General features: G+C 35.3%; 1 protein-coding gene across 2 annotated transcripts in view; it reads left to right on the top strand.

Annotated features, from left to right (window-relative positions):
• Positions 1-14,019, top strand: part of LOC107039498 (transforming acidic coiled-coil-containing protein 3) — a 28,733-nt gene that overhangs the window by 6,317 nt on the left and 8,397 nt on the right. The window contains exon 1 of one of the 2 annotated variants that reach the window (XM_015259135.1): positions 11,821-11,962. The exons of the other annotated variant lie outside the window; for it this stretch is intronic. Within the exon in view, the coding sequence (XP_015114621.1) occupies positions 11,891-11,962 (72 nt within the window). The 5' untranslated portion in view covers positions 11,821-11,890. Of the gene's footprint in view, positions 1-11,820; positions 11,963-14,019 lie in introns of those variants that run through there. 2 annotated transcript variants of the gene reach the window in all.

Raw genomic sequence — 14,019 nt, 5'->3', positions numbered from 1 at the left:
AAAAGGGAGTTTTGGAGGAAATGTCTAGAGATCTTGTTTGTAGACGTTTCCAACGAAATTGTCTTTTGACAGTTTTTCGTCGAATCACCTGTCCCAAAGGCAATCGTAGTTTTAACAAGATGTGACAATCGATTTTGTATGTTTTAGTGATGGCTTTTGAGATCTGTTCTTTGTTTTTTTATGCAGTTTTGGGTGAATTTTGAAGAGAATAGGGTGAACTGTCCAGTGGTGGGAACGAATGAGAGTAGGCAGTGATCGAATGAATAAGATTCAGTATTCAGTGAATTTATGAGTCTTATATTGTTTTCTTAAAGAGGATATGTATTCCATTTCACTGCATTACGAATTTGTTCTGTGGTAAATATCTAAATTCGTTCGATCACTTTAGAAGCTATAGCACACATTATTCTGAAATGATGTGGCATGTGTGGAACGTAGTAAATCGAGGTTCATATTTTTGAAATTTTGGAGTTGTAGGAAAAAGGGGATTTTGGAGAAAATGTCTAGAGATCTTGTTTGTAGATGACGTTTCCAACAAAATTGTCTTTTGAGAGTTGCTCGTCGAATCGCCTGTCCCAAAGGCAATCGTAGTTTTAACAAGATGTGACAATCGATTTTGTATGTTTTAGTGATGGCTTTTGAGATCTGTTCTTTGTTTTTTTATGCAGTTTTGTGTGAATTTTGAAGAGAATAGGGTGAACTGTCCAGTGGTGGGAACGAATGAGAGTAGGCAGTGATCGAACGAATAAGATTCAGTATTCAGTGAATTTATGAGTCTTATATTGTTTTCTTAAAGAGGATATGTATTCCATTTCACTGCATTACGAATTTGTTCTGTGGTAAATATCTAAATTCGTTCGATCACTTTACAAGCTATAGCACACATTATTCTGAAATGAAGTGGCATGTGTGGAACGTAGTAAGTCGAGGTTCATATTTTTGAAATTTTGGAGTTGTAGGAAAAAGGGGGTTTTGGAGAAAATGTCTAGAGATCTTGTTTGTAGATGACGTTTCCAACAAAATTGTCTTTTGACAGTTGCTCGTCGAATCGCCTGTCCCCAAGGCAATTGTAGTTTTAACAAGATGTGACAATCGATTTTGTATGTTTTGTTGATTGCTTTTGAGATCTGTTCGTTGCTTTTTTGTGTAGTTACCTCGAAAATATGTAGCGTGAGAAATGTCAAGAGAATAATATTAACTGTCCAGTATTCGAAACGATAAGAGTGATTCAGTATTCAGTGAATTTATGAACCTCATATTGTTTTTTAAAGAGAATAAGAGTTCCATTTCAATGCATTAAGCATTCGTTCTATGATAAATATATAAATCAGTTCGATCACTTTAGAAACTATAGCCCACATTATTTTGGAGTGGACTGTCATGTGTAGAACGAAGTACTTTGAGGTTGATATCTTTTTGAATTTTAAGGTTATCGTTGAGAGGAAGTGTTTTTGGAGGAAATGTCTAGGGACCTTCTTTGTAGATGACGGAAAAAATTGTCTTTTGACATTTTTTTTGTCGAATCGCATGTTCCCAAGCCAATTGTAGTTTTAACAAGATGTGAAAATCGATTTTGTATGTTTTCTTGAGAGAAAACAATCGGGTTTTTGAGATTTGTGCTTTGCTTTTTTTTGTGTAGTTCTTACACTTTCATAAGAAATGCTAAGAGAATAGGGAGAACTGTCCAGTGTTCGAAACGCATACGAGTGGGCATATGCCAGTGATCGAACGAACAAGATTCAGTAACAACAGAAATATGGAAACGTTTGACAAGATCTCATTGAATAAATGAATATCATATTGGTTTTTAAAGAGGTCAAGAGTACTATTTTACTGCATTAAGCATTTGTTTTATAATCAATTCGTAAATTAATTCGATCACTGGGCGTGTTCAAACACCAATGTGCCTGTCAAAACCTTCGATGAAAAATTATTATTTGATGTTGTTATAAAGCTTTTGAATTCATTTCAGAATTGAGTCGTTCTGAGGGAAAAGACTCGTGATCTTTCTTCATGGAATTAGTCATTCTTGATATGATTTCATTTCCAACAAGACGTGAAGAATTTTCTCGCTGTTTCAATGATGATAGATATCGTGTAGAGATGAGGAAATCTAGAACAAGCAATCTGCGCTGACATTTTCTGGTCGAATCGCTGGGAATATTGACTTTTTATGTTTTGCTGAACGTCTGTTCTGAAAAGGTGTGGGTCGAGGACAAAGTGTTCAACGAAAAATATCTGATGAAATGTCATTACGAACTTCATTAAATGATTTCATAAGAAAATCATTTAATAAAGTTCGTAATGTGGAAATTTTCTTATGAAATCATTTAATGAAGTTCGTAATGTGGAAATTTTTTTTCTGAAATTTCCGGCCCACGCCTTCGATTTTTTTTTATGAAGTGGCCGTTTGACTGAATTTTGATGGAATTTCGTCTTTGAAAATTGTTAATTTTGTGCAAAAATCAATGAAAACTGTGTTTTACTCTAATGATTTTACAAAAACCAATAGAAAGCAGTGAAATTCAACTGATTATAGTCGTAAATTTCAATTAGTTGACGGTTCCACGTAATTCAATACTGAATATCCATTTTTTGACCGATAGTTGAAGTGACTTGAGGAATTCTTGTCTTCCTGCTACCCAAAAATTTGGAATTCCATAAAATTTTCTGTGAAATAGCAAATTTCTGCATTTTTTCCTCTCTGAATCCAAAATGAGTGGTTTTAGGAGGAAACATCAGAAAATCTTGTTCATTGCTGATAAAATTTGTAAGCATATGACTCATCTGAATCCCGGAAAAATAGACCAAGGGAAAGAAAAAATAGATTAAGGGAAATTTTCAAGTCGGGTGGGTTTTAGCACGTTTTGGGTGTGTGAGCTATTTTTTCCTGGTCTATTTTTTCCGCCTACCGGCTTATCTTATTGCCTGTATAATTGCTGCTTTTCAGAATTATCCCAATCTTAGAAAGATGAAAAAATCGACCTTTTATTTTGACCAATTTCTCTCTGCTAATCTGGAGTTATCAGTGGGTAAAAACAGCTGCTTTTACTGTTGTTCCCTATCATATTGTTAGAATATATCTTCCACGAATAGTCTCACGACCCTTTTTCATGGAATTATTCACGTCCAAGACAATTGTATTTCCGGAAACCCATGAAGAGACGATTTTTTGTTCCAATGTTTGTTTTCGGGATTTATTCTTTACTTTCCGTCATTCGTTTCGGAAATGAGTGGTTTTAGGAGAAAACATCAGGAAATCCTGTCTCATAGCTAATGAAATTTGTCAGCAAACGGCTTATCTTATTACCTTGTAGAATCGCTGCTTTTCAGAATTATCCCAATCTTAGAAAGATGAAAAAAATCGACCTTTTATTTTGACCAATTTCTCTCTGCTAATCTGGAGTTATCAGTGGTTAAAAACAGCTGCTTTTACTGTTGTTCCCTATCATATTGTTAGAATATATCTTCCACGAATAGTCTCACGACCCTTTTTCATGGAATTATTCACGTCCAAGACAATTGTATTTCCGGAAACCCATGAAGAGACGATTTTTTGTTCCAATGTTTGTTTTCGGGATTTATTCTTTACTTTCCGTCATTCGTTTCGGAAATGAGTGGTTTTAGGAGAAAACATCAGGAAATCCTTTCTCATAGCTAATGAAATTTGTCAGCAAACGGCTTATCTTATTACCTTGTAGAATCGCTGCTTTTCAGAATTATCCCAATCTTAGAAAGATGAAAAAAATCGACCTTTTATTTTGACCAATTTCTCTCTGCTAATCTGGAGTTATCAGTGGTTAAAAACAGCTGCTTTTACTGTTGTTCCCTATCATATTGTTAGAATATATCTTCCACGAATAGTCTCACGACCCTTTTTCATGGAATTATTCACGTCCAAGACAATTGTATTTCCGGAAACCCATGAAGAGACGATTTTTTGTTCCAATGTTTGTTTTCGGGATTTATTCTTTACTTTCCGTCATGCGTTTCGGAAATGAGTGGTTTTAGGAGAAAACATCAGGAAATCCTTTCTCATAGCTAATGAAATTTGTCAGCAAACGGCTTATCTTATTACCTTGTAGAATCGCTGCTTTTCAGAATTATCCCAATCTTAGAAAGATGAAAAAAATCGACCTTTTATTTTGATGAATTTCACTCTGCTAATTTTGAGTTATTAATAGTTAAAAACAGCTGATTTTACTCGGTTCTCCCCTATCATCATGTTAAAATATATCTTCCACAAAAAGTCTCACGACCCTTCTTCATGGAATTGTTCACTTTCAAGACAATTGTATTTCCAGAAACCAATGAAGAGACGATTTTTTGTTCCAATAATGTTTGTTTTCGTTATTCATTCTTTGCTTTCCGTCATTTATCTCGGGAATGAGTGGTTTTAGGAGGAAACATCAGAAAATCTTTTTCGTAGCTGATTAAATTTGTAAGCAAACGGCTTATCTTATTATCTTGTAGAATGGGCCCTTGTTCGGAATCATACCATTCTTCGAAAGATGAAAAAATAGATTTTTTATTTTGACGAATTTCAATCTGCTAATCATGAGTTATTAATGGTTAAAAACAGCTGATTTTACTCTACTCTCCCCTATCATATTGTTAGAATAGTAGATTGTGCACCAAGGGAGGAAAACAGGACATCAAAACCCGCGTGTTTACTGCGGGTTAGAATGTCCTGTTTTCCTTCTTAGGTACATACTCTTTTTCGTCATAATTGCATGGTATAGTTCGATTTTTCTTCGTAAATGCAGGGAGGAACGTGGGTTGTCATTCCGAGGATCATCAAAAATAACATAAATCCGAGGAATGGAACAAGCCACTTTCCTCCCATCATTTGGGGAAGAAAATCGAACTTTCCGTGCAGATATGACGAAAAATATCTTCCAGGAAACAGTCTCACGACCTTTCTTGTGGGAATTATTCACTTTCAAGACAATTGTATTTCCAGAAACTCAGAAACTCACGAAGAGACGATTTTTCGTTCTAATAATGTTTTTGGGATTCATTTCTTGCTTTCTCTCATTTATCTCGGAAATGAGTGATTTTAGGTGGAAACATCAGGAAATTCCTTTCATAGCTAATAAAATTCGTAAGCAAACGGCACATTTCTTCCCGGAATTATTCACTTGCAAGATAATTGTATTTCCAGAAACATGTGTTTCTGGAAACACAAAAACCCCACAACAAAGAAGACGACTTTTTGTTCCAATAATGTGTGCTTCCGGGATTAATTCTTTGCTTTCCGTCATTTATCTCGAAAATGAGGGGTTTTAGACGGAAACATCAGTAAATCTTTTTCGTAGCTGAATTTGTAAGCGAATGGCTTCTCTCATTCCCTTCTAACATGTCTCACTATGTATCGGGATAATCCCATTCTTTGAACGATACAATATCTGCTTTTTCTTCTGATGCATGTCTTCGGATTGTCTTTTTTGCTTCCACAGATTTATCACAGAGATAGAAAGTTCAGGAGACTTTTTTCTAGCTGAAAAATGTTCCTACAAAATGTGTCCCATTGCATTTCCTCCTGGAATCACTCATCTCGAGATAATGGCCTCGTTAAAAAATTGTGAAATCGGCTGTTCACGTTTCACTGGTTTGTTTGTAGCCGCTCTTGTTTGATCTTTTGTTGAACTGTTTCACGTTGTTTCCTTTAACCCGGGAGTTTATGTTGTTTAGGCGAGGCTGGTTTGTTCTCCTTTTGGAGTTTAGCCTGGGTATTAAAGAATATTTTTAAGATGGGGTGCATTGGCTCCATTCTAGGCGGATGCGCTTCCGAGATAAATATAAAACAAGTTCAGTTTGGAAAATGGGTTCGGAGCGATATGGGGGATACGAGTTTAGTTGAGCGATAGAGGTGGTGGAGGACATGGGGAATCTCATGAGGAAGGTAGGATTTCGGGCCGATGGGAGAGTCACCTGGGCACGTGCGTTTATTTACATGCGGTGTGACGTGACGCGTCAGTGCGTCGACAGTCGGCAGTGCCAAGACTGGATGAGCCTTGACGGAAGTTCATTGTTAGGCGATTTTGTTGACATCTTTTCTTTGTGAAGCAGTAGTGGGAGATGAGTGAAGTTTAAAAGTGACTGACGTGTATTTTTTGGGAATATCTCGGCAGTGAGTTGTTCAGGGGAAAACATTTTCATCCTAAAGACCGGGTGGATTATCTTGCGGACGATATCTCCATTGTTTTTCCATCTTCATAATCTAAAATATATCACAATTTCCGTTGAATTTTACATCACGCAGGAGTGTATAAAAATTGTGATTATACAGTAAGAAAAAGTAGGAATAAACTGAAGATTTTCGAAGAGCGTTTTTAAGGGGAGACTACTGTGAGTTTTAAAAGTCGCGGGCTATTGCAGTGAAATTTTTCACACATTGAAGGTCGATTATATATGTCTATAAACGAATCATTAGTGCAACAAAATAATTGTTTATTGTTGATTCGTCCTGTAGACGCTAATTTTGGAGCTACGGAGATTTTTTTCCAATTTTTGAAAAAATATGAACATTAATAATTACTAGGTAGTTTTTTGTAATTCGACCCTCCACTGCTAATTTCGTTTTTTTTCCATAAAAAATGCACCAATCATGTAAAATTGCCAGAAAAATGTTTCTGAAAGAATCGAGAATATATTTTAACTATTTTGAGAATCATTCGCTGGCTATTTTACACAAATAGTGCAATTTTTTTAATAAAAAAAAAACAAAATCAGCTGTGTAAAAGTCGAATTTCAAAAAACTAACTCGTAATTGCGATTGTACAGTTTTTTTTCTAAAATTTTAAAAAACAAAAACCTCAGTAGGGTGAAAAGGCCAATTGCTGGACGGTTAAGGGAAATTCGAGTGTCGTAGTAGGATGTAAAATAAAAGAATATATCTGAAATATATCGCAATTTCCGTTGAATTTTACATCATGCAGGAGTGCCTAAATGTTGTGATTATATAATAAGAAAAAGTAGGAAAAAAATGAAGATTTTCGAAGAGCGTTTTTAAGGGGAGACTACTATGAGTTTTCAAAGTCGCGGGCTATTGCAGTGATTTTTCATACATTGAATATCGATTATATGTCTAAAATCGAATCATTAGTGCAAAAAAATAATTGTTTATTGTTCGTTTTCCCCGTAAACGCTAATTTTTTTGGCTACGGAGATTTTTTTTTTAATTTTTGAAAAAAATGTCAACATTAATAATTACCAGGTAGTTTTTTGTAATTCGACCCTCCACTGCTAATTTCGTTTTTTTTCCATAAAAAATGCACCAATCATGTAAAATTGCCAGAAAAATGTTCCTGAAAGAATCGAGAATATATTTTAACTATTTTGAGGATCGTTCGCTGGCTATTTTACACGAATAGTGCAATTTTTTAAATAAAAAACAACAATCAGCTGTGTAAAAGTCGAATTTCAAAAAACTAACTCGGAATTGCGATTGTACAGTTTTTTTTCTCAAATTAAAAAAAAAAGCCTCTGTAGGGTTAAAAGGCCAATTGCTGGACGGTTAAGGGAAATTCAAGTGTCGTAGTAAGATGTAAAATAAAAGAATCACCTACTATCGGATTGAAAGGTATAGGCCCCTGGGGCTCAACTTCAGAGATTGTTCTTGCAATGAATAATAATCCAACTTCATGTTTCTTATGGTTATTTGGTATGTCTATAATATATTTCTAAGGAAAAAATTAATATTGATGTTTAAGAATGTTGAAAACTTGAAAAATCCTGCACACTTTTTAACTCAATAGTAAATGGGGCTATTACGGCTTCCATACCTTCAACAATGTTTTAATTAACAGAAAAAAGTTATTTGAAGTGCAAATCACAAAACAAAGAATAATTAAATTAAGAAATAGTTGAATGCAGCCGAAGCCCCTAATTTCTGGACGACTGGGCCGTATTTTTTTTATTCACGAAATGTCGATGAATAGAAAAAGTAATTGATCACATGATTATACACGAGTAATATTATTGAAAGGTGAAATAATCGGTACGAATTTTCATTTCTGTAGTGAAGTGGTAAAACGAGGTAAGTTAACGTACCTTTTCGTGGAGTTTTTCGGAAATATCTCTGAAATTAAGGGAGATAGCGAAATTTTTGTCGAAATCTTTTTTGTCGAGCTAATTGAGAGCTACGAAAAAGGTCATTACAAAAATTATGCTATCTCCCTCAGTTTCGGAGATATTTCCGAAAAACCCACCGAAGAGTTAGTGAACTTACCTCGTTTTACCACTTCACTACAGATTTTATTTATGGAATATTCAAGGCAAGTTGAAATCGTCCAGAAACTGATCCCCGTCCACAAATTGACCTGTTTACCCTAGTTTACAACAACACTTGAAGCGTCTGCGAGGCAAACGACCAATAAACAATTAATTCTTTTTCACTAATTATTCGTTTTTGGACATATATAATCGATTTTCAATGCATAATAAAACTCACAGTTGTCTCTTCTTAACAAAGATTAGAAAATGAGAAATTGTAAATGGATAATTTATTACTTCAACTAACGATCTGACAGCCATTCGTTACTGTGAGAAATAATGATCTACCAGTCATTAGATGCAGCCAATTATTAGCTTGTAATTCTTGCTATTGGGTTTATTTCCCAACGTCATCCAGAAACGTTCTTTGAAAATGTTCTGCTTTTTTCAACCTTTTTTTGATTGTACAATCATAATCTTCGGAGACTCCAGCGCTATGTAAAACTGTATGGTAATTGAAGGACATTTTAGATTATCAAAATTTAAAAAGAACAACCAAGATCACGTTCGAAAGATAAGACACGCAGGCCTTAGTTTCGTTGAACATTTTTCTTTACATTTCCTCAAACATTTTTTTCTTGATTTCGTTGCCTACAAAAATAGTCTAATAATGATTTTTGAGAAAGCTACGTCTGTAAAATTTCAAAGTCTTCGCTGGGCCTTGGGACCCATTGAACAGTTTGTGATATATGACGGAATTTGGAAATAACTGGGGAAAATCGCGGAGCCGATCGATTTTGTCGCGTATAACCACAAAAAACTTCATTTTTTCCTGTTTTTACCTTCAAAATGCTCCTTGTGCCGTAGTTTTCATACGATTTTAGCTTTTTTTTCAATGTTCCTTACACTTCAAAGAATAAAGTTAAGCCTCCATTTAATTTTATTCGTAATAGATCATGAATAAATGAATATTGAATTTCACAAATTTGAATCTACTCAAGAGACGCAGGCCTTAGTTTCGTTGAACATTTTTTTTTACATTTCCTCAAACATTTTTTTCTTGATTTCGTTGCCTACAAAAATAGTCTAATAATGATTTTTGAGAAAGCTACGTCGGTGAAATTTAAAAGTCTTCGCTGGGCCTTGGGACCCATTGAACAGTTTGTGATATATGACGGAATTTGGAAATAACTGGGGAAAATCGCGGAGCCGATCGATTTTGTCGCGTATAACCACAAAAAACTTCATTTTTTCCTGTTTTTACCTTCAAAATGCTCCTTGTGCCGTAGTTTTCATACGATTTTAGCTTTTTTTTCAATGTTCCTTACACTTCAAAGAATAAAGTTAAGCCTCCATTTAATTTTATTCGTAATAGATCATGAATAAATGAATATTGAATTTCACAAATTTGAATCTACTCAAGAGACGCAGGCCTTAGTTTCGTTGAACATTTTTTTTTACATTTCCTCAAACATTTTTTTCTTGATTTCGTTGCCTACAAAAATAGTCTAATAATGATTTTTGAGAAAGCTACGTCGGTGAAATTTAAAAGTCTTCGCTGGGCCTTGGGACCCATTGAACAGTTTGTGATATATGACGGAATTTGGAAATAACTGGGGAAAATCGCGGAGCCGATCGATTTTGTCGCGTATAACCACAAAAAACTTCATTTTTTCCTGTTTTTACCTTCAAAATGCTCCTTGCGCCGTAGTTTTCATACGATTTTAGCTTTTTTTTCAATGTTCCTTACACTTCAAAGAATAAAGTTAAGCATCCATTTCATTTTATTCGCAATAGATCATGAATGAATGAATTTTGAATTTCACAAATTTGAATCTACTCAAGAGACGCGAAAAATTTATGAAATTCGAAATTCATTTATTCATGATCTGTTGCGAATAAAATAAAACGGATGCTCAACTTTATTCTTTGGAATGTAAGGAACATTTAATAATAAAAAAAGCTAAAATCGTAGGAAAATTATGGCGCAAGGAGCATTTTGAAGGTAAAAACAGGATAAAATGAAGTCTTTCGTGGTTATAGGGGGCAAAAATCTATCGGATTTTCGATTCTTAGCGATTTTCCCCAGTTACTCCCATCCGTCATATATCACAAACTGTTCCGGGTCCCAAGGCCCAGTGAAGACTTAAATTCCACCGACGTATCCCCTTAATTTTTTTGCTTCCGAATGGAAGTTTGGTAATCGATGGATTTTGTGTTTCTAATTTTGCATGATTTTCTAATTTTTGGTAGACTTGGAAATTCTTATGAATTGACAGTCCTACCGAAATTTTGAACAATTTTGATGAAACTCACTGGAAACTGAACTTCAATTCAATTATTCCATAAGAAATGATAGAAAATCAGCGTAATTTTGTACTAAATGTGCAAGTTCTTATTCAAAATTCCAAAAAATTGTGAAACTCTCGGCTTTCAATAACATTTGAAATATCGTAATTTTTTCCTATGCTGAAATTGAATCAACATCGCTCTCATGAAAGTAAATGACTCCTAAATTGCCCATGAACTTTCAATTTTTTTCTAACAGTGAAACGTAAAATTTTAGATACTGCATTTCTCTGAGAATTGAGCGAATTCAGAAGGAAATGGCTAGACACTTTTTTTGAAGCGAGGAAAAGTTTCTATTGCACGTGTGTTTAATCAATTCTCCTAAACCGACTCATTTCGGAGATATCTGAGACAGAATCTACTTTTAATTATCGGGCTTGAATGTGCTACAGAACTAAATGCGGATTTATCTTGATAGTGGTTCTACGACAAATTCTACTGAATGGAAAATTATTATTTTCATCAGTACTCCCAAGAATGAAATAAATTGACGAAAAAAATGTAATGAAATTTTTTAAAAATTTTTTCAAAAGTTTTTTTTAAATAAAATAGTCAAAAAACGAATGTTTGGCGTAATTCAAGCAGAAGAAATTTTTTTTCGATTTTTTTTTCACGAAAAAAATTCAAGCAGAAATTTTTTTTTGATTTTTTTTCACGAAGAAATTTTTTTTTTGCTTGAATTACGTCAAACATTCGTTTTTTGACTATTTTTTTTCCCCCCCTGTTTCATTTTGCCCCACTCTCCTCTAGTAGTCTCGTTTAAACCGTTTTACCGCTTTGCTACTGAATTCCAACCAAGAATTTTTAACAGAATATTAAAAGAAAAAAAAATGTCAAGAGACTTTATTGTAGCCCCCTAAATTTCCACCTCAGACGACAATATGTGTTCGTGATATTTTATTCTACAATCAATATTCACCAGGATAATCCCCTGATTATGTTATAACCATTCTGAAGAAGTCTATCAACATTTTTTTTGTTGAAGTCTTTAAGAATCACTCAGAAAACCTTTTAAAAAGAAGAGAAGAATGTTCAGAAAAATGGTTTGCGTGTGTAGTACTCACCCGCACATTCGACACGCAACTGAATGCCGGGATTTCTTTGATCAACTGTTCTTGAGGCCTGATCTTTATAATTAGACATCAGCTCACGGTCTGCTCAGTGGTTGCGCAATGTAACAAATTCAAAACGACGTTTTAACGCGTCAGCTGATGATTTTTTCGCGATCGAAATAACCCAGTGCTTCGTCGTTTCGCCACGCGTAAACACCTTCGATATTCGTTAATCTCCTCTTCCCTCGGTTCATTATTTTTTTTTGTGAATTATGGAGTACATCAATCGATTGTTACACCGGAATTCGCCGAACAATTCGACCTCGAACTCACCAGAGCCACTGGTACAGTTTTTACGAGTTGTTTTCATCTTCAAGGACGTGCGAATGGTCTTGACAATTCTTCGGTACCAAAGACCGTTTCAGCGTTGTCGTTTGAAGTTGTATGAGTAAACTTCAGTTGAGTCATTGAGTGTGACGAAGAAAGATAAATTCAAAAAGCCCAAAAAAACGTTCACTGCACGGAGAGAAATATTCAGTAAAAATTACGTATCTTTTCCGCAATTCCGGAGCGAAATGTGGTTGTAGGAAATTTCGCGGAACTGTCACGGAATTTTTCCGGAGCATTCCGTAATTTTTATCTGAATCTCCTGCGAAAAATTACGATACCGTCACTTGAATTTTCTGATTCGATTCCGTAATCGGTGAGTGAATTGTGAGTTCCGTAATTTTTTCTGAATATTTCTCTCTCTGTGTTAGGAAAAAATGAAATTTCATGGACAGTTGACTACTAATTTTCAGGACAGTGACACTGAATGCGAATTAGGGGGAAAAAAATCATGAAATTTCAGGCTTCACTGAAAATTCAGTAACATTCCTGAATTTTAATCAGCATAAAGACGAGAATTCCTTAATTCATTTGAATTTCCAATCTAATATGGCTACTCAGTGCTAAATTACATTGGATTTCATCATTTTTTCTCCTCTGCACTGAGAAGACGAGAGTTTTTTTACCTGGAGAGAAATGTTCAGTAAAAATTACGGAAGTCACAGTTCGCTCACCGATTACCGAATCGACTCGGAAAATTTAAGTGACGGTATCGTAATTTTTCACAGGAGAACGCTCTGGAAAAATTCCATAGTTTTAGGTCAAAATTACTTGACAGTTCCGTAAAATTTCCTGCAATCACATTTCGCTCCGGAATTACGGAAAAGATACGTCATTTCTATTGAATATTTCTCTCTGGGTAGAAGTACGTCCTTACTTATATCGAGAAATTCATGGCTCAAAAATTACCAAGCGCAGAATATCTCGCACTAAGAAAAATAATCTTACTCCAAGAAATTTTGTACTTGTGCGAAAGATGAGGACAATTGCTTCATATCAAGAAAACGAGTTCTCAAGTCGATTCAAGTGGTTTTTGCATTAGAATATTTTAGAATTGAGGCTAAAAACTAGTAAATGAATTAATTTAGTAGCGAAGTGCAAGACATTTTGTTCCTGCAAATTTTCACGCCACGAGTTTCTTGATGTAAGTAAAGACGTGCTTCTAAAAAAACTTACTTTTTCTCAGTGTAAATCGCATTCAGTGTCACTGTTCTGGAAATTCAAATTCGTAATAGTACATTACGTCATGAGGCGATAACAGTGTTATCTGACGAATGTGACTTTAAAATCCTAGCCGAAGGCGAGGATTATAAGTACATTCGTCAGATAATGCTTTTATCTAACGGCAAACGGCGTCCGTAAAGTTCACGAGTGTGCATAAAATGATTTCTCGTGCGAAGCTTTACGCACGAGAAATCAATGTACGCACTTGTGCACAAAAACATTCACATTACCCCCACTACCGTTTCGAACAGTGAACTCGGCAGGTACCACAAAAAATAGGATGTGTTACACGTGCGGGAGAAGAAGCAACTTTACTGAAACTTTACGCACTAGTAACACAATATACTAGTATGCCATTGGGCCCGAAAACTGCGATCTAACCGAGCGAAGCGAAAATGCACATTTCGCCACGAGGTGAACATAGCAGCAGTGTCAAAGAATAGTACATTACGCAACTAGTGCGGAAAGCAGGCGGTTACTCACGAGGGCGGCGCAGCCGCCCGAGTCTGCAGTCCGCACGTGTTGCGTATAGTATTTTATATGATAAGTGCGTGATGAAGTCTGGGGCCGGAGGGGGGGGGGGGGGGGGGGGGAAGCCCCCCCCCCCCCGCCTAACTCTTCATCACTATCAGGAATTATACGATTTTGGCTCATTTTATCTGCTTCGAAAATCACCTTTTCATTTTTCAGTCATTCCATGTATTCACTATTCGGAGGTTAGATTTCCTTCCTTGTTATTCTCTTTTAATAGGTGATGCTCATGCGCGGCATGTGTTATTTCGGGTTTCAG

This window comes from Diachasma alloeum, unplaced genomic scaffold (genome assembly GCF_001412515.2).
Source record: "Diachasma alloeum isolate Michigan unplaced genomic scaffold, Dall2.0 Dall_scaffold_00300, whole genome shotgun sequence".
Taxonomy (NCBI): Eukaryota; Metazoa; Arthropoda; class Insecta; order Hymenoptera; family Braconidae; genus Diachasma; species Diachasma alloeum.
Note: the sequence above shows the minus strand (reverse complement) of the source record. Positions and strands in the feature narration are given on the sequence as shown.